Source organism: Cetorhinus maximus, chromosome 15, assembly GCF_964194155.1.
Source record: "Cetorhinus maximus chromosome 15, sCetMax3.hap1.1, whole genome shotgun sequence".
Lineage (NCBI taxonomy): Eukaryota > Metazoa > Chordata > Chondrichthyes > Lamniformes > Cetorhinidae > Cetorhinus > Cetorhinus maximus.
In genome coordinates, this window is record NC_135893.1 from 46,497,066 (window position 1) to 46,519,710 (window position 22,645).

General features: G+C 44.3%; 1 protein-coding gene across 3 annotated transcripts; it reads right to left on the minus strand.

The window, feature by feature from the left end:
• Positions 1–1,228: 1,228 nt before the first annotated feature.
• Positions 1,229–22,557, minus strand: cox6b1 (cytochrome c oxidase subunit 6B1). Of its 3 annotated transcripts, none has more exons than XM_078558320.1 (5): positions 22,272–22,421; positions 16,096–16,206; positions 14,472–14,540; positions 1,660–1,760; positions 1,229–1,365 (listed from the first exon to the last, which is right to left on the minus strand). In XM_078558320.1, the coding sequence occupies exons 2-5, from the start codon at positions 16,202–16,204 to the stop codon at positions 1,312–1,314; spliced, it is 333 nt and encodes a 110-aa protein (XP_078414446.1). In that variant the 5' UTR covers positions 16,205–16,206; positions 22,272–22,421; the 3' UTR covers positions 1,229–1,311. The 3 variants fall into 3 exon arrangements, with proteins under 3 accessions (XP_078414446.1, XP_078414447.1, XP_078414448.1); XM_078558321.1 differs by lacking the exon at positions 22,272–22,421 and adding an exon at positions 21,650–21,768; XM_078558322.1 differs by lacking the exon at positions 14,472–14,540 and having other exon boundaries at positions 22,272–22,557.
• Between the last annotated feature and the right edge of the window lie 88 nt (positions 22,558–22,645).

The following is a 22,645-nucleotide window of genomic DNA, read 5'->3' on the forward strand; positions in this document are numbered from 1 at the left end:
TAGTGCAATCACATCCTTCCTATAAAGCGGATTCCAGAACTGCACTCAATACTCTAGCTGTGGTTTAACCAGCGTTTTATACAGTTCCAGTATAACCTCCCTGCTGTTATATTCAATTCCTTGGCTAATAAAGGCAAGTATCCCATATGCCTTCTTAACCACCTTATCTATCTGTCCCGCTTCCTTAAGGGACCGGCGGACATGCACACCAAGATCCCTCTGATCCTCGGTACTTCCCAGGGTCCCACCATTCATTGTGTATTCCCGTGCCTTGTTTGTCCTGCCCAAGTGCCATCACCTCACACTTATCTGGATTAAATTCCATTTGCCACTGATCAGCCCATCTGACCAGCCCATCTATATCCTCCTGTAATTTAAGGCTATCCTCACTATTTACCACCCCACCAATTTTCATATCATCTGCAAATTTACTGATAAACCCTCCCACATTCAAGTCTAAATCGTTTATATATACCACAAACAGCAAGGGACCCAGCGCCGATCCCCGTGGAAACCCACTGGACAGAGGCATCCAGTCACAAAAACACCCCTCGACCATCACCTTCTGCTTCCTGCCACTCAGCCAATTCTGGATCCAATTTGCCAAATTACCTTGGATCCCATGGGCTCTTACCTTCGTTATCAGTCTCCCATGTGGGACTTTATCAAAAGCCTTGCTGAAGTCCAAATAGACTACGTCAAATGCATTGCCCTCATCTACACACCTGGTCACCTCTTCAAAAAATTCAATCAAATTGGTCAGACATGACCTGCCTTTAACAAAACCATGCTGACTGTCCTTGATTAATCCCTGCCTCTCCAAGTGTGGATTAATTCTGTCCCTCAGAATTGCTTCCAACAGTTTCCCCACCACTGAGGTTAGACTGACTGGCCTGTAGTTCCCTGGTTTATCCCTTCCTCCCTTCTTGAATAACGGTACCACATTGGTTGTCCTCCAGTCCTCTGGCACCTCTCCTGTGGCCAGAGAGGTATTGAAAATTATTGCCAGTGCCCCTGCTATTTCCTCCCTTACCTCACTCAACAGCCTGGGATACATTTTCTGATAATGTCCAGCAGCCCTCGTTTGCAAACTAATGTAGAAGGCATAATGATTCCTTTGTTTCTATTTCCCAAGGAGTGGAATTATTTAATTCTCCTCAATAAATGTTACTTGAATTGCACAATTGCAGGTAGTTTTACACAAATAAAAAGCACGAGACTCAAAAAATGCATTCAATATTTAGGATTTATTTTGGTAAAAGCTGTTAAGCTTAGGAAACATTGTAGGGGCTCCAACCAGACTGCAACAAGTCAGATTTTCCCAGGGAAGGTGCCTTCTTCCAACTGATCATTCCATTTGTTTATCTAAGATGTAAAATATAAATAGTTATTTCACAGAAAACAACTTTATTAAAAGCAGCAGAACCGCAGGTTTTAAGATATCTAAATAATTTCTTGTAGTTAATTGATCTTTTATAAAATTATTTTAAAATGCAAGATTTTTGCTCAATGAGTTAATATAATTTAAACAATAGAAAACCAATTTTATTTTAAAACTGCAGACTTATAAAATTGATAACTAGTTTATCTGTTAATATCTGACTTTATAAAGCACAACTGATTGTTATATTTTATAAAATATAGATTGTTTTGTCATACCCATGAAATTGGGCACAAGGACTTGTACACCCTGCGAAACCACTCACATGGAGTGGTGTCAGCACCTTTTGCAGTTAGTACTTTAGTACAACGATGGAAGTCTGTAAGACAAACCACAAACAGGACAGTTTAATTATAAATGCCATCCACAAGTATATTTAATTGATGGGCAATTTCAATGACATCAATGAAAGAGAAAATCAGTGTGGTATAAAACTGCTGATTCACTATCAGCCCATATTGCACAACTGGTGTTAACCAATTTTAATCCCAGAGACATTCATACACAATTGGCACAGGGATAAACAGATTAGATGGTTAAATGCAGGGCTGAAATGAGTGGTGGGAGTGTCTGGTTTTGATTCATGGGCCACTGTTGTTTGCATTGAAATGCAATCATGTACTAAAGGTCCTACCGGGCTTGACATAGTCAGGTGACCTCTGCCATGAGACACTGACTGCAAGCAACCATGTTACATTCATTCCTAATAAAAGATAGAGTACAAGAAGCACTGTACTCATTGAGCTTGTAACATGGTGTCAGAAGTGGAGCCAAGATTGAGTTTGAAGAGTTGCATATAGCACAGCTACTAAAAGAGGAACACAGATATGTTCAGTGCCCCTGAAAAGGAAAAGCAAACAAAAGAAGCAGGCTGCAGTTGGATCACTGGGTGAGCCACAATGGCTGTGAATTTTCCACTCCGGCTCCTTTCGAAATGAAAGGCGATATGTGGCAGAGCTGACAGTTTTTCCACTTACGATGGCAAAAGTACGAGATTGCAACAGAATTCATCAACAAACTGGAGCAAATACAAGTAGCAAAACTTTTCACCCGAGGACAAACAGAAATTTTCTAAGCCTTGGAGGCACACTTTGAACCAAGTGAATGTAACATATGAGCAGTATATGTTCAGCATTAGGGCTCAAGGGGAAAGAGTCTATAGATCAGTATGTGACTACAGTAACAGCTCACAGAATCCTGTGATTTTGGGTAACTAAAAGATGGTCTCATTAAAGATAGGATTGCCTTAAGCATAAGAGGTCCTGCAGTGAGAGCATGTCCACTGGGAGAGGAAAAACTTACTCTCAAGAAAGCGATCGACATGTGCAGAAACGCTGAGGTTGTAAATCATCAGCTAGAACATATTCATGGCTGAACAGTCCAGGCTTTGCATTATGCAGATAGACATTCGAGGCCAAAAGAGCAGAAAGATCATGAACAAAGGACAGGATGCAAATACTACGGAGGATAGCACACAAGGGAAAGCAGTGTTTTAACTGCAAGAAGCCAAATCATTTTACACAGAAGTGTTTGGCTAGAAAGAAGCAAAACAAGCCCATACAGATAGCCACTGGAGAGATATCAGCCAAAGAGTCTGGGAAGAGTGCCCTCTGCAGTCACTGTTGCTGTAAAGCAGTCTGGGAAGAGTGTCCTCTGCGGTCACCGTCGCCGTGAAGCAGTCTGGGAAGAGTGTCCTCTGCGGTCACCGTCGCCGTGAAGCAGTCTGGGAAGAGTGTCCTCTGCGGTCACCGTCGCTGTAAAGCAGTATGGGAAGAGTGTCCTCTGCAGTCACCGTCGCCGGGAAGCAGTCTGGGAATAGTGTCCTCTGCGGTCACCGTCGCCGTGAAGCAGTCTGGGAAGAGTGTCCTCTGCGGTCACCATCGCTGTAAAGCAGTCTGGGAAGAGTGTCCTCTGCAGTCACTGTTGCTGCAAAACAGTCTGGGAAGAGTGTCCTCTGCGGTCACCATCGCAGTAAAGCAGTCTGGGAAGAGTGTCCTCTGCGGTCACCGTCGCCGTAAAGCAGTCTGGGAAGAGTGTCCTCTACGGTCACCGTCGCCGGGAAGCAGTCTGGGAAGAGTGTCCTCTGCGGTCACCGTTGCTGTAAAGCAGTCTGGGAAGAGTGTCCTCTGCAGTCACTGTTGCTATAAAACAGTCTGGGAAGAGTGTCCTCTGCGGTCACCATCACAGTAAAGCAGTCTGGGAAGAGTGTCCTCTGCGGTCACCATCGCCGGGAAGCACTCTGGGAAGAGTGTCCTCTGCGGTCACCATCGCCGTGAAGTAGTCTGGGAATAGTGTCCTCTGCGGTCACCGTCGCTGTAAAGCACTCTGGGAAGAGTGTCCTCTGCGGTCACCGTCGCCGTGAAGCAGTCTGGGAATAGTGTCCTCTGCGGTCACCATCGCCGTGAAGCAGTCTGGGAATAGTGTCCTCAGCGGTCACCGTCGCCGTGAAGCAGTCTGGGAATAGTGTCCTCTGCGGTCACCGTCGCCGTGAAGCAGTCTGGGAAGAGTGTCCTCTGCGGTCACCGTCGCCGGGAAGCAGTCTGGGAAGAGCGCCCCATGCGGTCACCATTGCTGGGAAGCACTCTGGGAAGAGTGTCCTCTGCGGTCACCGTCGCCGTGAAGCACTCTGGGAAGAGTGTCCTCTGCGGTCACCGTCGCCGTGAAGCACTCTGGGAATAGTGTCCTCTGCGGTCACCGTCGCCGTGAAGCAGTCTGGGAAGAGTGTCCTCTGCGGTCACCGTCGCCGTGAAGCAGTCTGGGAAGAGTGTCCCCTGCAGTCACCGTCACCGGGAAGCAGTCTGGGAAGAGTGTCCTCTGCGGTCACCATCGCCGGGAAGCAGTCTGGGAAGAGTGCCCTCTGCGGTTACTGTCGCCGGGAAGCAGTCTGGGAAGAGCGTCCTCTGCAGTTACCGTCGCCGGGAAGCAGTCTGGGAAGAGCGTCCTCTGCAGTCACCGTCGCCAGGAAGCAGTCTGGGAAGAGCGTCCTCTGCAGTCACCGTCACCGGGAAGCAGTCTGGGAAGAGCGTCCTCTGCAGTCACCGTCACAGAGTGAAAAAAGAAAGTGACATCACAGGAAAACCGTAAGTTCGTTGGTTGGTAAGTAACTGCTAGTTTGAACTACCTATTCTAAGTTCATTTCAGATTAAAGGTGACTACTGGGGCCCAGGATCGGAGGCCTAACACTTCAGCTTCAACTCAGCAGAGAGAGCGAGTTCCAGTTGATTTTAAAAAGTGTATTTTGAATCTCTATTCTAACTTGCTTTCAGATTAAAGGTAAATAGGAGAAATATTTTACAGTTTGATAAACTAAAGACCAGTGGGAAATTTAAAAACAAATTGAAAAACTAATTAAAGAAAACAGCTGCAGGGCCAGGCGATGTGTTGTAGTTGCATGATGTGGGAGCTGGGGGACCACATTGTGGTTCCTAGTTGACCACATCTGTAGCAAATGTTGGTTGCTCGAGGAACTCTGGCTCAGAGTTGATGAGCTGGAGTCTGAGCTTCGGACACTGTGACACATCAGGGAGGGGGAGAGTTACCTGGACGCTGTGTTTCAGGAGACAGTCACACCTCTTAGATTAACTAGATAGATAGATAGAAAATAGGAGCAGGAGTAGGCCATTCGGCCCTTCAAGCCTGCTCTACCATTCATTATGATCATGGCTGATCATCCAACTCAATAGCCTGCTCCCGCTTTCTCCCCATATCCTTTGATCCCTTTCAACCCAAGAGCTATATCTAATTCCTTCTTGAAAACATACAATGTTTCGACCTCAACTACTTTCTGTGGTAGCGAATTCCACAGGCTCACCACTCTCTGGGTGAAGAAATTTCTCCTCAGCTCGGTCCTAAATGGTCTACCCCATATCCTCAGACTGTGACCCCTGGTCTGGACTCCCCCACCATCGGGAACATCCTTCCTGCATCTACCCTATCTAGTCCTGTTAGAATTTAATAGGTTTCTATGAGATCCCCCCTCATTCTTCTGAACTCCAGCGAATATAATCCTAACCGACTCAATCTCTCCTCAGATGTCAGTCCCTCCATCCCAGGAATCAGTCGGGTAAACCTTCGCTGCACTCCCTCTATAGCAAGAACATCCTTCCCAGATAGGGAGACCAAAACTGCACACACTATTCCAGGCGTGGTCTCACCAAGGCCCTGTATAATTGCAGCAAGACATCCCTGCTCCTGTACTCAAATTCTCTGGCTATGAAGGCCAACATACCATTTGACTTCTTTACCACCTGCTGCACCTGCATGCTTACCTTCAGCGACTGGTGTACGAGGACACCCAGGTCTCGTTGCACATTCCCCTCTCTCAATTTATAGCCATTCAGATAATCTGCCTTCCTGTTTTTGCTACCAAAGTGGATAACCTCACATTTATCCACATTATACTGTATCTGCTGTGCATTTGCCCACTCGCTCAGCTTGTCCAAATCACACTGAAGCTTCTCTGCATCCTCCTCACAGCTCACCCTCCCACCCAGCTTTGTGTCATCTGCAAATTTGGAGATATTACATATAGTTCCTTCATTTAAATCATTAATATATATTGTGAATAACTGGGGTCCCAGCACCGATCCCTGCAGTACCCCACTAGTCACTGCCTGCCATTCGGAAGAAGACCCGTTTATTCCTACTCTTTGTTTCCTGTCTGCCAACCAGTTTTCTATCCATCTCAATACACTACCCCCCAATCCCATGCGCTTTAATTTTACACGTCAATCTCTTATGTGGGACTTTGTCGAAAGCCTTATGAAAGTCCAAATAAACCACATCCACTGGCTCCCCCTCATCAACTATACTAGTTACAATATATAATATACAATATACAATTACTATACGCATCAACTATACTAACTACCTTAAATTCTGCCAGTGGTCAGGGACAGGAGGGTGTGACTATGAGTGAGGCAGGTAGAGGGATCCAGGAAGTAGCACTGCAGGAGCCTCAGCCCTTGCCCTTATCCAACAGGTTTGAGATTCTTGTTCCCTGTGTGGATGAGAGCGGGGACTATAGGGAGGATGAGCAAACTGACCATAGCACCGTGGTACAGGGAGACATTCAAGTGGGGGGAGAAAAGAGAAATGTAGTTGTAATCGGGGACAGTATAGTTAGGGGAATAGATACTGTTCTCTGTAGCTTGGAGCGAGCGTCCTGAAGGCTGTGTTGCCTACCCAGTGCCAGGCTTAAGGATATCTCATCTGGGCTGCAGAGGAACTTGGAGTGGGAGGGGAAAGATCCAGTTGTTGTGGTCCACGTAGGTACTAACGATATAGGTAGAACGCGGAAAGAGGTTCTGCTGAGGGAATACGAGCAGCTAGGGGCTAAGTTAAAAAGCAGAAAAAAAAGGTAATCAAAGCAAAAAACTGTGGATGCTGGAAATCCAAAACAAAAACAAAAATACCTGGAAAAGCTCAGCAGGTCTGACAGCATCTGCGGAGAGGAATACAGTTAAAGTTTCAAGTCCGTATGACTCTTCAACAGAACTAAGGAAAAGGTAATAATCTCCGGATTACTACCTGTGCCATGAGATAATTGGCACAGAGTCAATAAGATTAAAGAGGTAAATGCGTGGCTCAAAGATTAGTGTGGGAGAAATGGGTTCGAATTCATGGGACATTAGCACCACTACTGGAGAAAGAGGGAGCTATTCCGATCGGACGGGCTCCACTTGAATCATGCTGGGACCAGTGGCCTGGCAAATCGCATAACTAGGGTTGTAGATAGGGCTTTAAACTAAATAGGGAGGGGAGAGGGGTGGGTTCAGTTGCATGGAAATATAAAAAATCAAAGTTTAAGGAGAGGGTAAGAGTGCAGGTTAGTAACAAAGCTGATTGTTACCAAAAAGTGAAAGGAAGGGACAGGGTGTGTGAACGCCATATTGCACCAAAGAATCATATTAGAGTAGGGAAAATTGACAATATGGCAAACTTAAAAGGCTTTGTATCTGAATGCATGTAGCATTCGGAATAAAACTAATGAATAACAGCGCAAATAGAGATAAATAGGTATGATTTGGTGGCGATTACTGAGACGTGGTTACAGGGAGAACAGTTTTGGGAGTTGAATATCCAAGGGTACTCAGTGTTTCGGAAGGATAGGCAGGAAGGAAAAGGAGGTGGTGTAGCTTTGTTAGTAAAGCAAGAGATCAGTGCTATAATGAGGAATGATAGAGGCACTGGAGAGCAAGACGCAGAGTCAGTTTGGGTAGAAATAAGAAATAGCAAGGGAAAGAAGTCCTTGGTGGGAGTAATCTATAGATCCCCAAACAGTAGTTCAGCAGTAGGGCACAGTATAAACCAGAAAATACTGGGAGCATGTAAGAAAGGCACGGCAATAATCATGGGTGATTTTAATATGCATATAGACTGGACTAATCAAGCGTAGCCTCGAAGGAGAGTTCATGGAGCGTATTAGAGATTGTTTCTTGGAGCAATATGTTGTGGAACCAACCAGGGAGCAGACTATTCTGGATTTGGTTTTGTGCAATAAGACGGGATTAATTAATGATCTCATAATAAAGGATCCTCTTGGGAAGAATGATCATAGCATCCTAGAATTTCAAGTTCAGTTTGAGAGTGAGAAACTTGAGTCCCATACTAGTGTTCTGGAGTTAAACAAAGGTAACTACATAGGCATGAGGGCAGATTTGGCCCTAGTGGACTGGGCAGGAAGACTACAAGGAAGGACAGTTCACAGAATCACAGAGTGCAGAAGAGGCCCTTCGGCCCATCGAGTCTGCATCGACACATGAGAAACACCTGACCTACCTACCTAATCCCATTTACCAGCACTTGGCCCAAAGCCTTGAATGTTATGATGTGCCCAAGTGCTCATCCAGGTTCTTTTTAAAGGATGTGAGGCAACCCGCCTCCACCACCCTCCCAGGCAGCGCATTCCAGACCGTCACCACCCTCTGGGTAAAAAGGTTTTTCCTCGCATCCCCCCAAACCTCCTGCCCCTCAACTTGAACTTGTGTCCCCTCGTGACAGACCCTTCAACTAAGGGGAACAGCTGCTGCCTATCCACCCTGTTCATGCCCCTCATAATCTTGTACACTTCGATCAGGTCACCCCTCAGCCTTCTCTGCTCCAACGAAAACAACCCAAGTCGATCCAACTTCTCTTCATAAATTAAATATTTCATCCCAGGCATCATCCTGTTGAATCTCCGCTGCACCCCTCCAGTGCAATTACACCCTTCCTATAATGTGGCGACCAGAACTGCACACACTACTCCAGCTGTGGCCTCACAAAGGTTCTATACAACTCCAACATGACCTCCCTACTTTTGTAACCCATGCCTCGATTGATAAAGATAAGTGTCCCATATGCCTTTTTCACCACCCCACTAACATGCCCCTCCGCCTTCAGAGATCTATGGATACACACACCAAAGTCCCTTTGTTCCTCAGAATTTCCTAGTGTCATGCCGTTCATTGAGTACTTCCTTATCAAATTACTCCTTCCAAAGTGTATCACCTCATACTTCTCAGGGTTAAATTCCATCTACCACTTATCTGCCCATTTGACCATCCGTCTATATCTTCCTGTAGCCCAAGACACTCAACCTCACTGTTAACCACCCGGCCAATCTTTGTGTCATCTGCAAACTTACCAATCCTACCCCCCACATAGTCATCTATGTCGTTTATATAAATGACAAATAATAGGGGACCCAGCACAGATCCCTGTGGTACGCCACTGGACACTGGTTTCCAGTCACTAAAGCATTCTTCTGACATCACCCTCTGTCTCCTACAACTAAGCCAATTCTGAATCCACCTCATCAAATTACCCTGTATCCCATGTGCATTCGCCTTCTTTATAAGTCTCCCATGTGGGACCTTGTCTAAGACTTTGCAGAAATCCATATAAACTACATCAACTACACTACCCTCATCTACATACCTGGTCACCTCCCCAAAAAATTCAATGAAACTTGTTAGGCATGACCTCCCTCTGACAAAGCTATGCTGACTATCCCTGATCAAACCTTGCCTCTCCGAGTGGAGATAGCTTCTGTCCTTCAGAATTTTCTCCAATAGTTTCTCTACCACTGACGTGAGACTCACTGGTCTGTAGCTCCTTGGTTTGTCTCTACAACCCTTTTTAAATAGCGGAACTACATTAGCTGTTCTCCAGTCCTCTGGTACCTCTCCCATGGCCAGAGAGGAATTAAAAAATTGGGTCAGATCCCCTGCGATCTCCTCCCTTGCCTCCCTCAGCAGTCTGGGACACAAATCATCTGGACTCGGAGATTTGTCCACTTTAAGCCTGCCAATGCCTCCAATACCTTGTCACTCCCTCTATCAATTTGCTCAAGAACCTCACAGTCTCTCTCCCCGAGTTCGATACCTTCATCCTCATTCTCTTGGGTGAAGACGGATGTGAAGTATTCGTTCAACACTCTACCAATATCCTCTGGCTCCACCCATAGATTGCCCCCTTGGTCCCTAATGGGCCCTACTCTTTCCCTGGTTATCCTCTTCCCATTGATATACTTATAGAATATCTTGTGATTTTCCCTACTTTTACCAGCCAGAGCTTTCTCATATCCCCTCTTTGCTCTCCTAATTGCTTTCTTAAGTTCCACCCTGCACTTTCTGTACTCCACTAATGCCTCCGCTGATTTGCTTCCCTTGTACCTGCTAAAAGCCTCTCTTTTCTTTCTTATCGTATCCTGAATATCTCCGGTCATCCATGGTTCTCTGGGCTTGTTACTCCTTCCTATCACCCTAGAGGGAACATGTTGAGCCTGTACCCTCCCCATTTCCTTTTTGAACACCCCCCACTGCTCTTCTGTAGATTTCCCCACAAGTAGCTGTTCCCAGTCTACCTTGGCCAGATCCTGCCTTATTTTACTAAAATCCACTCTCCCCCGATCCAAAACATTTTTTTGCAACTTGTCTATTTCTTTGTCCATAACAAGTTTACAACCATAACAGTTCAAGAACAGTGGCAGATATTTAAGGAGATATTCAATTCCTCCGAAGTAAAATATTTTCCAAATAGGAAGTAAGATGGTAAGAGGGGAAAAAGCATTCATGGCTAAGCAAGGAAGTTAAAAGATAACAAAGGCAAAAACTAAGGCATACCAAATTGCAAAGGTCAGTGGCAGGCTGAAAGATTGGGATAATTTTTAAGATTAACAAAGGGTTATTAGAAAAATAAAAAGAGCAAAGGTAAATTATGAAAGAAAACTAGCGCAAAATGTAAAAACTGATAGTAAAAGCTTCTACAAGTATATAAAAGAAAAGAGAGTAGCTAAAGTAAATGTTGGTCCCTTGGAGGATGAGATTGGGGAGTTCATAGTGGGGAACGCAGAAATAGCCGAGACGCTTAATCAATATTTTGCCTCAGTTTTCACTGTGGAGGACACTAGTACCATCTCAATAGAAACAGGTAGTGCAGTAGCTATAGAGGAGGAACAACTTCGAACAATCACCATCATTAGAGAAAAAGTACTGAGCAAACTATTGGGATTAAAGGGTGACAAGTCCCCTGGACCTGATGCCTTCATCCCAGGGTCTTAAAGGAAGTGGCAGCGAAGATAGTGGATGCATTGGCTATAATATTCCAAAACTCCCTGAATTCTGGAAAAATGCTAATATAACGCCCTTATTCAAAAAGGAGAGGGGGAGGCAGAAAGTAGGAAACTATAGACCAGTTAGTTTAACGTCCGTTGTTGGGAAATTGTTGGAATCCATTATTAAGGAAATAGTAATGGGGCATTTGGAAAGTCAAAATGCAATCCATCAGAGTCAGCATGGTTTTATGAAGAGTAAATCGTGTTTGACTAATTTGCTAGAGTTCTTTGAAGATGTAACAAGCAAAGTGGATAATGGGAATCCTGTAGATGTAATATATCTGGACTTCCAGAAGGCCTTTGATAAGGTGCCGTACAAAAGATTAATACACAAGATCACATGAAGTTGAAGGTAATATATTAGCTGGGATAGAGGATTGGCTAACCAACAGAAAGCAGAGAGTCGGGATAAATGGGAATAGAGTATAAAAATAGGGAAGTGTTGTTGCAACTGTACAAGGCATTGGTGAGACTGCACCTGGAGTACTGTGCACAGTTTTGGTCCCCTTACTTGAGGAAGGATGTAGTTGCACCGGAGGCAGTTCAGAGGAGGTTCACTAGATTGATTCCAGAGATGCGGGGCTTGTCTTATGAGGAGAGACTGAGCAGTTTAGGCCTGTACTCGCTAGAGTTTAGAAGGATGAGAGGAGATCTAATTGAGGTATATAAGATGCTAAAGGGGGTAGACAAAGTAGACGTGGAGCGGATGTTTCCCCTTCTGGGGCATTCTAGAATGAGAGGCCATAGTTTTAGGATAAGGGGTGATAGATTTAAATCAGAGATGATGGTGAATTACTTTTCTCAAAGGGTCGTGAATCTGTGGAATTCACTACCTCAGAGTGCAGTGGATGCCGGGACACTGAATAAATTTAAGGAGGAGATAGACAGATTTTTAATTAGTAATGAGTTGAAAGGTTATGGGGAGAGGGTTGGAAATTGGAGTTGAGGCCGAAATGAGATCAGCCATCATCGTATTGAATGGTGGGGCAGGCTCGAGGGGCTGAATTGCCTACTCCTAGTTCTTATGTTCTTAGATTCTGACAAACCACTGTACACTATAAAACAGGTTGGCTCCATCAAGTCTGGAGGCGATAAATGGTTTGTGACTGTTAGAATGATGACTGCATAAGGAGAGCATTGTGTGAACATGAAGTGTCAGATTGATACTAGTGCATCATGCAACAGCATGACCTTCACAGACCTATGCGAAGTGGCTCAACAGCCACAATGATCCAAAAATGAAGCCTTTGAAGATAAGGTTTAGGCTATATGGTGGCATGACACTCACACCGAGAGGACAGATTAATCTGAGAGCCCAATGCAATGGTAAGAATGAAGATCTGGAGTTCCACATCATAGGCGGTAAACAAAAGCCACTCATCTCAGTTGGAATAAGTCTAAAGCTTGGACTGGTAGCCCTGAATGTGCCAGAGATTCACAATGTGTCACAGCACACAAAACCACTGCTGAACAGATCCTAGAGGAGTACAAAGATATGTTTACAGGGTTTGGATGTCTACGTGAAGAATATTATCTGGAAGTAAATGAGTGTAAGTGTAAGACCAATTCAGCATCTTCCACAAAGAGTTCCAGCTGCCCTTAAGTCCAGTTTAAAAGACAAGATAGAAGAGCTGGAAAAGAAGGGAGTAATCAAGAAAGTAACAACTCCCACAGACTGGATTAGCAGCACGGTAGCAGTGAAACAACCTGGAAAGCTAAGAGTATGCTTTGACCCAAAGGATCCAAATAAAGCTTTGAAGAGATCTCACTCCCCTATGCCAATCATTGAAGGAATTTTCCTGCAATTTGCCGAGGTAAAGGTATTCACAACACTAGGTGCGAAGGATGGTTACTGTCAAGTGAAGTTGGATGAAAACAGTAGCTTTCTAACTACACTTTGGATGCCGTTCAGGTGATACAGATGGTTACACATGCCATTTGGCATTTCCATGATTCCAGAAGAGTATCAACACAGACAACATGAGATAGTCAGAGATCTTCCAGGAGTGGAAGCCATAGTGGATGATCTGCTAGTCTATGGATGTGGAGACACAATGGAAGGAGCCATAGCTGACCATGATCAGAATTTAATACGACTGCAGGAGAGAGTTCGCCAGATGAATCTGAAGAAAAAATTGCAACTGAAGATGCCTAAAGGCAAGTACATACGTCATGTACTGACATCAAAAAGTCTTCACCTGGATCCTGACAAGGTGAGAAATGTAGCAGCGATGCAACAACCAACAGATGTGAAAGCAGTGCAACGATTTGTTGGATTCGTGAACTATTTCGCAAAATCTTTGCCTGATGTGTCGGATTGTGAACCATTCTGCCAGCTCATTGCCAAGGATGTGCAGTGGTATTGGGGCTACTATTCTGACTACTGGAAGTTAGACCAGCTGACTTCAACGACGACCGGTGAGATAGTAGAATTCCTGAGAGCACACTTCAGTCGTTATGGCATTCCAGACATTTGTGATGAGTGACAATGGCCCTCAGTTCACAAGAATTCAGCCGCTTCACAAAGGATTGGAAAATTAAACACTATACATCATCTCCACACTATCCCCAGTCGAATGGGAAGGCTGAGGTGGCAGTGAAAATGTGCCAAAGGAATTATCAAGAAATCATATACATCTATGCTAGATTTGCTGAAGGCTGTCCTCAAGTGGAGAAACACACCAACTGAAGGCATGGAAAGTATTCCAGTCCAAAAACGAATGTTGCGCCATACCCAAACTACTCTTCCAAATATCAAAAGAGCCACTGAAGCCATTAGTAACCGGCGTGAGTAAAGAAAAAAATCAAGGTGAAAATGGCAGACAAAACTGCCAAACCATTGCCGAGCCAATCAGGGTACAAACTTTCAGTGCCCTTAACAGGAGTTGGTCCACATGGCAACTTAGGACAAGTGTACAGCAGTCGGCACCTCAGTCGTATGCAGTGGATGTGAATGACCAAATATACTGGCGCAACCACAGACACATTCAAACAACTGGAGAAACTGTTCCTTCACTGCAGGCAGCCGGTCAGGAAGACAGGATCTCACCAGCTGCACAGAGTACAGAACGACCATCACTTCCAGAGGTTCACTGCTTCCCAACAACAGAAATGGAACGGCAACAGTTACCATGGCAACAACAAGTGCTACAGGAATGACACTCCTCAGAGAAGGAACATCACCCAGATGAACAGCCAATGACAATGTGCGCACGTACCACTGAGACCTGCACAATTTGACAACTATTTATGCAATGCAGATGCAAAGACTAACTAGAACAACAAACAAGTTGGGAACAAACGGGAACAGTTGTAAAGAACATAACTCATGCAACTCACAGTTACACATGATAGCACATGCAAATTTGTCTTTTGTTCATTATGAAAACGGGGTGTTTCAATTGAAATGCAATCATTTACTAAAGGGCTTACCTGGCTTGCTGTAGTCAGGTGACCTCTGCCATGAAGTACTGACTGGAAGAAGCCACATTATATTCATTCCTAATAAAGTTAGAGTACAATAAGCACTGTACTCATTGTACCACTTAAACCAGACTGGGACCAGTGCTCTGGCAAATTGTCTATCTAGGACAGTAGAGAGGGCTTGAATGAAGTTGGGCTGGGGGAGGATCTCAGTTCAATTTATCCACCTTTGTCCATGTCCCACCATCCATAAACTTCAGCTCATCCATGTCCAACCTCAAAAGTCCCGTTCACCTATCACACTGTGCTCAGTGACCTCCACTGGCTTTCAATTTTAAAATTCTAATCCTTGTTTTTAAAATCCATCCATGGCATCACCCCTCCCTGTCTTTAATCTCCTCCAGCCAACCACTCTCCGAAATACCTGCGTTCCTCCAATTCCAGTCACTTGCACATGCCCCAATTGTAATTGCTGACTCCATCATTGGTCGCTGTGGTCTGGAATTCTCTCCCTCTCTCACCTTCCTCCTTCAAGGCACTCCTTTAAAACAACCTCTTTGACCAATCTTAGTCATCTGCCCAAATATCCTCTTTTGTGACTTGATGTCAAACTATGTTTGCTAATGCTCCTGTGAAGTACCCCATGGGATATTTTGACTACATTAACAGAGTGCCATATAAATGCAAATAGTTGTTGTTGATATCCTTATTTAAAAAAAATCTCTTTTTCTCAGTCTTGAAAATTTCTATTGACCTGCCATCCAAAAGCATTTTGGGGAATGCTTTGTAGACCAGGTTTGACATAATTTACATTCCTTGCTATGTCAAACTGAAATGCTTAAGTTTCTTAAAATAGAATAACAATCCCAACCATTAGGCACAAATTTGCAAACTTGCTCCACTTCACTCCAGGTCAGTGCCGACTCCAGAAATGGATTTGTACCCAGGCTAAACTGCCAGTATAAATGCAGTTGGACTCGAAACGTCAACTCTTTTCTTCTCCACCGATGCTGCCAGACCTGCTGAGTTTTTCCAGGTAATTCTGTTTTTGTTTTGGATTTCCAGCATCCGCAGTAGCTTTTTGTTTTTATGCCAGTATAAATGCATCTTAAGAGTGCTCTCTCCTGATACAGGGGAGAATAGTTCTATTCTCCAGCGCCCACATTAATCACCATGCAAATAATAATAAATAAAAATAACTACCATTAGCCAATAATTGAAGAAAGATAGCTAGAAATTCTTGTGTAATGCATGGTATAAATTACTTTTAATTTTCCCAGAAAGGTACCAAGTTTCTTTATTCTGGAAAAATGTATTTAATTAGTCATTTTAAATGCCATTTAGGCATTTTAGCTTCACTATCCTATAGTTCTGTACATTTAAATGTATTGTTAGAATATTTATGGATATTAATTCATATGTTGAAATCTTTTACATTGAGAACAGGTTAAATCTAATGTTTATTCACTTTCAGCAAAAAGCGGAGAATTTGAGAAAATTAATCACAGAACAATCAAGGAATGAACAAGGTAATAGAAGCTGGTTAGTATCTTGGAAAGAGAAGTACCAATTTTAAGGCCTATGTTTTCTGCTTCTGCTCTATGCACCAACTCTCATCACAACAATTTCTCACCCAGGTAATTTTGGAAGCAGTTCCTGGTTTGGTTCTGGTTGGGAAACCTGGCATCAAAAGGCGCCGTCTTGTAATTCTTCAACTTTGCCTGGATATCCTCTGCCATCATGTCTGACAAAAGAAACGTAAAATATTTTAAAATTGAACCCCAAGCACAAAAACTCTTTCGGAAAGTGTGCTGCTAATTTAACTCAGGTGTTTTTTTTTCTGAAGGACCTCAATCACGGGCAAACCGGGGGTTATTGGGAATCCTGCCTCTGCCAGCTCTTCACTCACTTGCTCTTCCTTTCCAATGAAAGATTGTTGTTGGAGGTGGTTTCTGCTGCTGGCTTTCTTCACACTTGAGACTTTCACTGCAATCATCACAGCAACCGCTTTCCACAACAGCCTCCCACAAAATATAATGCGGACCCACAGCTCTGAGTGAGACAGATTAAAGTGATCCTAGCTGGCACTGGGGTGTATTTGGCTGTGTCTCAAGCTTGTAGTTTGAATGGAATAAGATTCCGCAATAATTAACTCATAGCAGAAAACTACCTCCAATTAGCATAGATTGTAGTCTACCCTAAATTAGGTCAAAAATAGAAAGAGTGAATCGATTAATAATTACATGAAAACAAAGTGCACCAAGTTCTGCCTTAATTATTTAACGATATGCAATGGGCTCAAAATATTGCCATTCAGAACTAAAACCCTTCATTGAGAAAAAAAGGTTGAAATGCAATGTCTGACATTTCTTGAATCTAATCATGTCAACTGGAACTGGCCAAAGCATTGCCATATACCTTTAAAATCTCTCATCACTTAGTATCTTCTGGCTATGTGATAAAACCTTATAACTACAGGATTACTAAAATGGTACAAAAATAATGTTTTTTGCTTCTAGTGGATTGATATAGATCCTATTTTATAATTTAAAAAAATATTTTCACTGGTAATGGAGAAAAGATTAGCATAAAATATCTGACAACCATGCAGAGTAAAAGGGTACAAGAGGTCCAGTGGTATTAACTACACCTCAAAACTAATTCCAATTAAACCCCCTGCTGTGAGCCCAACCCAATGCAGTAACATCAACACAAAGTTTAAACACATTTTAAATTTGGATACTGCTGCATTCTACTTTTTTTTCCCTGTTCTTAATAAATGTACAAGCATATGAAGTACATGGTTTTACATATTAAGTTAAATGTTGGCTCGATGCAGTAAAGTCAACTGGATGCTGAGATGACCTTAAAGCTTGGGTATAAAAGACCTAAAAGATCAAAGCCAGGCCCACATCTGCCTGTTTCAGTCAATCATCATGTTTCCTCTCGGTGTCCAATGTACATGTCCAGTCAGTTTCCACTTCACCATCACTCTTTGGTGTGAGGTGGTGGCACAGTGGTGATGTCACTGGACTAGTGGTCCTGGGGGCACAGGTTCAAATCCCACCATGGCAGCTGGTGGAATTTAAATTCAACTGAAAATCTAGCCTCAGTAATCGTAACCATGAAGCCATTGATTGCTGTGAAAACCCATCTGGTTCACCAATGTCCTTTAGGGAAGGAAATCTACCAACCTTACCTGGTCTGGCCTGCATATTACTCCAGACATACAGCAATGTGGTTGCCTTTGAAATGGCCCCAGCAAGCAACTCAGTTGTATCAAACCACTATGAAGCCTACAGAACGGAATGAAACCAGACGGACCACCCGGAACCAATCTAAACACTGAAAATGACAATGGCAAACTCAGCCGAGTCGACCCTGTAAAGTCCTCCTTACTAACATCTGGGAGCTTGTGCCAAAATTGGGAGAACTGTCTCACAGACTAGTCAAGCAACAGCCTGACATAGTCATACTCACGGAATCACACCTTACAAGTAATCTCCCAGACACCACTATCACCATCCCTGGGTATGTCCTGTTTCACCCACAGGACAGACAAGTAGAGATGGTGGCACAGCAGTATACAGTTGGGAGGGAATTGCCTGGAAGTCAACATTAACTCTGGACCCCTTGAAGTCTCATGGTGTCCGATCGTACATGGGCAAGGAAAGCTCCTGCTGATTACTACATACCGCCTTCCTCAGCTGATGAATCAGTGCTCCTCCATGTTGAACACCACTTGTAGGAAGTACTGAGGGTGGTAAGGGCACAGAACATACTCTGGGTGGGGGACTTCACTGTCCATCACCAAAAGTGGCTCAGTAGCACCATGATTGACCGAGCTGGCCGAGTTCTAAAGGACATAGCTGCTAGACTGGGTCTTCTGCAGGTGGTGAGCAAACGAACAATCTCATCCTCACCAATTTACTTCTTGCAGGTGCATCTGTCCATGACAATATTGAGATGAAAATTGCCATAGTCCCAGAGGACTACAGACTGCTCTCTCATTAGAGACAGACCACTGGTGGCGAGTTTAACTTGAGGGTCACCACATCTCAAGCAAGGGGCGAGGTTGAGAAGGCTTGAGGATGACATTAAGGATCATGGATGAAATAATTAATACTTCGAGGATGACCTCAGCCGGTACAGGAATTGAACCCACGCCATTGGCGTCACTCTATCACAAACCAGCCAACTGAGCTAACCAACCCCCAATGACAATATGGGGTTGGAGTGACCACCGCACAGTCCTTGAGGAGACAAAGTCCCGTCTTCACATTGAGGATACCCATCATGTTGTGTGGCACCAGCACCGTGCTAAATGGGATAGATTTCAAACAGATCTAGCATCTCAAAACTGAGCACCATGAGGCACTGTAGGCAATCAGCAGTAGCAGAATTGTATATAACCACAATCTGTAACCTCATGGCCTGGCATATCCCCCACTCTACCATTACCATCATACAGGAGGATTAACCTTGGATCAAAGAAGAGTGCAAGAGGGCATGCCAGGAGCAGTACCAGGCATACCTAAATATGTCTCAACCTGGTGAAGCCTCAACACTGGACTAATTATGTGCCAAACAGTGAAAGCAGTAAGCGATAAACAGAGCTAAGCAATCCCACACTAATGGCTCAGATATAAACTCTGTAGTCCTGCTACATCCAGGCATGAACGGTAGTGGTCAATTAAACAACTAACTGGAGGAGGAGGCTCCACAACTATCCCCATCCTCACTGATGTGGGAGCCCAGCACATCAGTGCAAAAGCCAAAGCTGAAGCCACCTTCAGCCAGAAGTGCCGAGTGGATGATCCATCTCAGTCTCCTCCGGAGGTCCCCAGCATCACAGATGCCAGTCTTCAGCCAATTAGATTCACTCCACATGACATTAAGAAATGGCTGAAGGCTCTGGATACTGCAAAGTCTATGGGCCTTGACAACATTCAGCAATAGTACTGAAGACTTGTGCTCCAGAACTTGCTGTGCCCCAGCTGTTCCAGTACATCTACAACACTATGATCTACCTGGCAATGTGGAAAATTGCCCAGATATATCCTGTACACAAAAACAGGACGAATCCAACTTGGCCAATTACCATCCCATCAGTCTACCCTTGATCATCAGTAAGTGGTGGGGTATTGTCGACAGTGCTATCAAGCAGCACTTGCTTAGCAATAACTGGCTCACTGACGCTCAATTTGGGTTCCGCCAAGGCCACTCAGCTCCTGAACTCATTACAGCCTTGGTTCAAACGTGGACAAAAGAGCTGAACTCCCGAGGTGAGGTGAGAGTGACTGTCATTGACATCTAGACAGCATTTGACTGATTGTGACATCAAGGAGCCCTAGTGAAACTGGAGTCAATGGGAATCAGGGGGAAAACTCTCTGCTGGTTGGAGTCATATCTAGCACAAGGGAAGATGGCTGTGGTAGTTGGAGATCAATCATTTCAGTACCAGGACATCAGTGCAGGCGTTCCTCAGGGTAATGTCCTCGGCCCAACCATCTTCAGTTGCTTCATCAATAACCTTCCCTCCAACATAAGGTCAGAAGTGGGGATGTTCGTTGATGATTGCAAAATGTTCAGCACCATTCACAACTCCTCAGATACTGAAGCAGTCCATGTCCAATGCAGCAAGACCTGGACAATATCCAGGCTTGGGTTCACAAGTAGCAAGTAACATTCGAGCCACACAAGTGCCATGCAATGACCATCTCCAACAAGAGAGAATCTAACCATCTCCCCTTGACATTCAAAGGCAGTACCATTTCTGAATCCCTACTAACAACATCTTGGGAGTGACCATTGATCAGAAACTGAACTGGACCAGCCATATTAATACTGTGGCTACAAGAGCAGGTCAGAGGCTAGGAATCATGCGATCAGTAACTCACCTTCTGACTCCCCAAAGCCTGTCCACCATCTACAAGGCACAAGTCAGGAGTGTGATGGAATACTCCCCATTTGCCTGGATGAGTGCAGCTCCCACAACACTCAAGAATCTTGACATCATCCAGGACAAAGCAGCCCACTTGATTGGCACCACATCCACAAACATTCACTCCCTCCGCCTCTGATGCACAGTAGCAGCAGTGTGTACCATCTACAAGATGCACTGCAGGAATAGACTTGGGTTGTTTTCGTTGGAGCAGAGAAGACTGAGGGGTGCCCTGATCGAGGTGTACAAGATTATGAGAGGCATGGATAGGGTGGATAGGGAGGAACTGTTCCCGTTAGTTGAAGGGTCAGTCATGAGGGGACATAAGTTCAAGGTGAGGGGCAGGAGGTTCAGGGGGGATTTGAGGAAAAATCTTTTTACCCAGAGGCTGGTGACGGTCTGGAATGTGCTGGCTGGGGAGGGTGGTGGAGGCGGATTGCCTCACACCCTTTAAAAAGAACCTGGATGAGCACTTGGCATGTCATAACATTCAAGGCTATGGGCCAAGTGCTGGTAAATGGGTTTAGGTAGGTAGGTCAGGTGTTTCTCGCGTGTCGGTGCAGACTCGATGGGCCGAAGGGCCTCTTCTGCACTGTGAGATTCTGTGATTCTGTGAATTCACCAGACAGCACCTCCCAAACCCGTGACTACTACCATCTAGAAGGACAAGGGCAGTAGGCACATGGGAACACCACCATCTGGGAGTTCCCCTTCAAGTCACTCATCATCCTGACTTGGAAATATATCGCCATTCCTTCACTGGGTCAAAATCCTGGAACTCCCTCCCTAACAGCACTATGGGTGTACCTACACCACATGGACTGCAGTGGTTCAAGGCAGCAGCTCACCACCACCTCAAGGGCAATAGCAATGGGCAATAAATGTTGGCCCAGCCAGTGATGCCCACATCCTCTGACCAATTAAATAAAAACTATTCCCCCTTTCTTATCAATTCTCCCAGCCACAGATTAGAATCTCAGATACTCCTTCTTCACTAACAGTATCACAGCCAAGCCAACCCCATATAGAGTCACTTTATAACAGGAAACGTGGCCTATATCCTCATTCTTTCTGTACAAAACAGTGATGCCAAATGCAGCCAAGTTCTAATCTATGACCAACTGTTACACGGCTAAAAACAACTAATGCAGAACACAGCAGAAAACAAAAGCTAGGTCATTCTGCTCTGTCCGGAATATACAATGATGCTTGTGAAAAAATGACGGAACGGTTGGATATTAACTAAACAATGTCGATGATTAGGTTTCATATTTAAATTCCCATCCTATTTTTCACACAACTGTTTTCACACAACCTCCCAGCGCCCATTGTTCACCAATTCACTGCTGCGGTGTTGGCGTTGCTGTCAAGGTCAATCTTTATTGCCCATCCCTAAACTGACATTGAGAAGGGCAAACCAGGAGAAATTAAAATGACAGAAGTACCCACTTTAATTTTGTAACTGTATAGGAATGGGACGGTAAAGTATTCCGCGTTATTGGGCATGTTATGGTGAAATGACAACATAAACTTTCAATATCCGATCAAAGTCCTCTAGCAGACCTTTCACGGGTCTAAACCGGTGTGTTCAGTTTAAAAATTGCCCAGTCACATCGCCTGGATACAGTTAGACGGTGAGTAAAATAAATTAAAAGCAAAATACTGCGGATGCTAGAGTAGAATAAAGTGCTCGATCTTAAACCGAAAGTACCCCACACTTTCCAGGTGCCCCCAATTCATTTAAAACATGCCCCACTTCAACCTTGAAAGGCAAGAATCCTCAGATACATTGCAAGACGTTTAAAAGTCATATCCAAGAGCTTCACTTTAAACTACTCGATGCACCGAATAAGCCATTTACTCACTTTCAGTTCAAAGCGACAGCGAAATGTGCAAGACACAGGTTCACTTCCCTATTTGTCCAAGTGCGGCTGAAACAGCACGGGTCCGTGCCTGATCAATTACACTGCATGGCGGATAGGTCACAGGAACCAACCCTGACTGCCACACCTACAGCAGCTTTAAATAATTCACCATTAAATCACCCATTTGTGATTGAGTTACCTACTTACGTAGTCTGAGCGTGAAACAAAATAACAATATATTTTAAATATTGTTTTAAGATAAAGGAAGTTCAGATCCCGGAACAGGAACTTGGACAATAGCAGCAAGTGAATGAATTGTAATAAAATTTCGCAATTATGGTTCCAATATGTCCCAGTAGAATATGTGATGGTAA

Excerpts from the sequence above, each read along its gene's own strand:
- cox6b1 (XM_078558320.1), bottom strand. The coding sequence starts at position 16,204 with ATGATGGCAGAGGATATCCAGGCAAAGTTGAAGAATTACAAGACGGCG. Across the intron at positions 14,541-16,095 it reads CTGCTTCCAAAATTACCTGG|GAATGAATATAATGTGGCTT; the intron begins GTGAGAAATTGT and ends TAACTTTATTAG. Across the intron at positions 1,761-14,471 it reads ACCTGACTACAGCAAGCCAG|ACTTCCATCGTTGTACTAAA; the intron begins GTAAGCCCTTTA and ends TTTGTCTTACAG.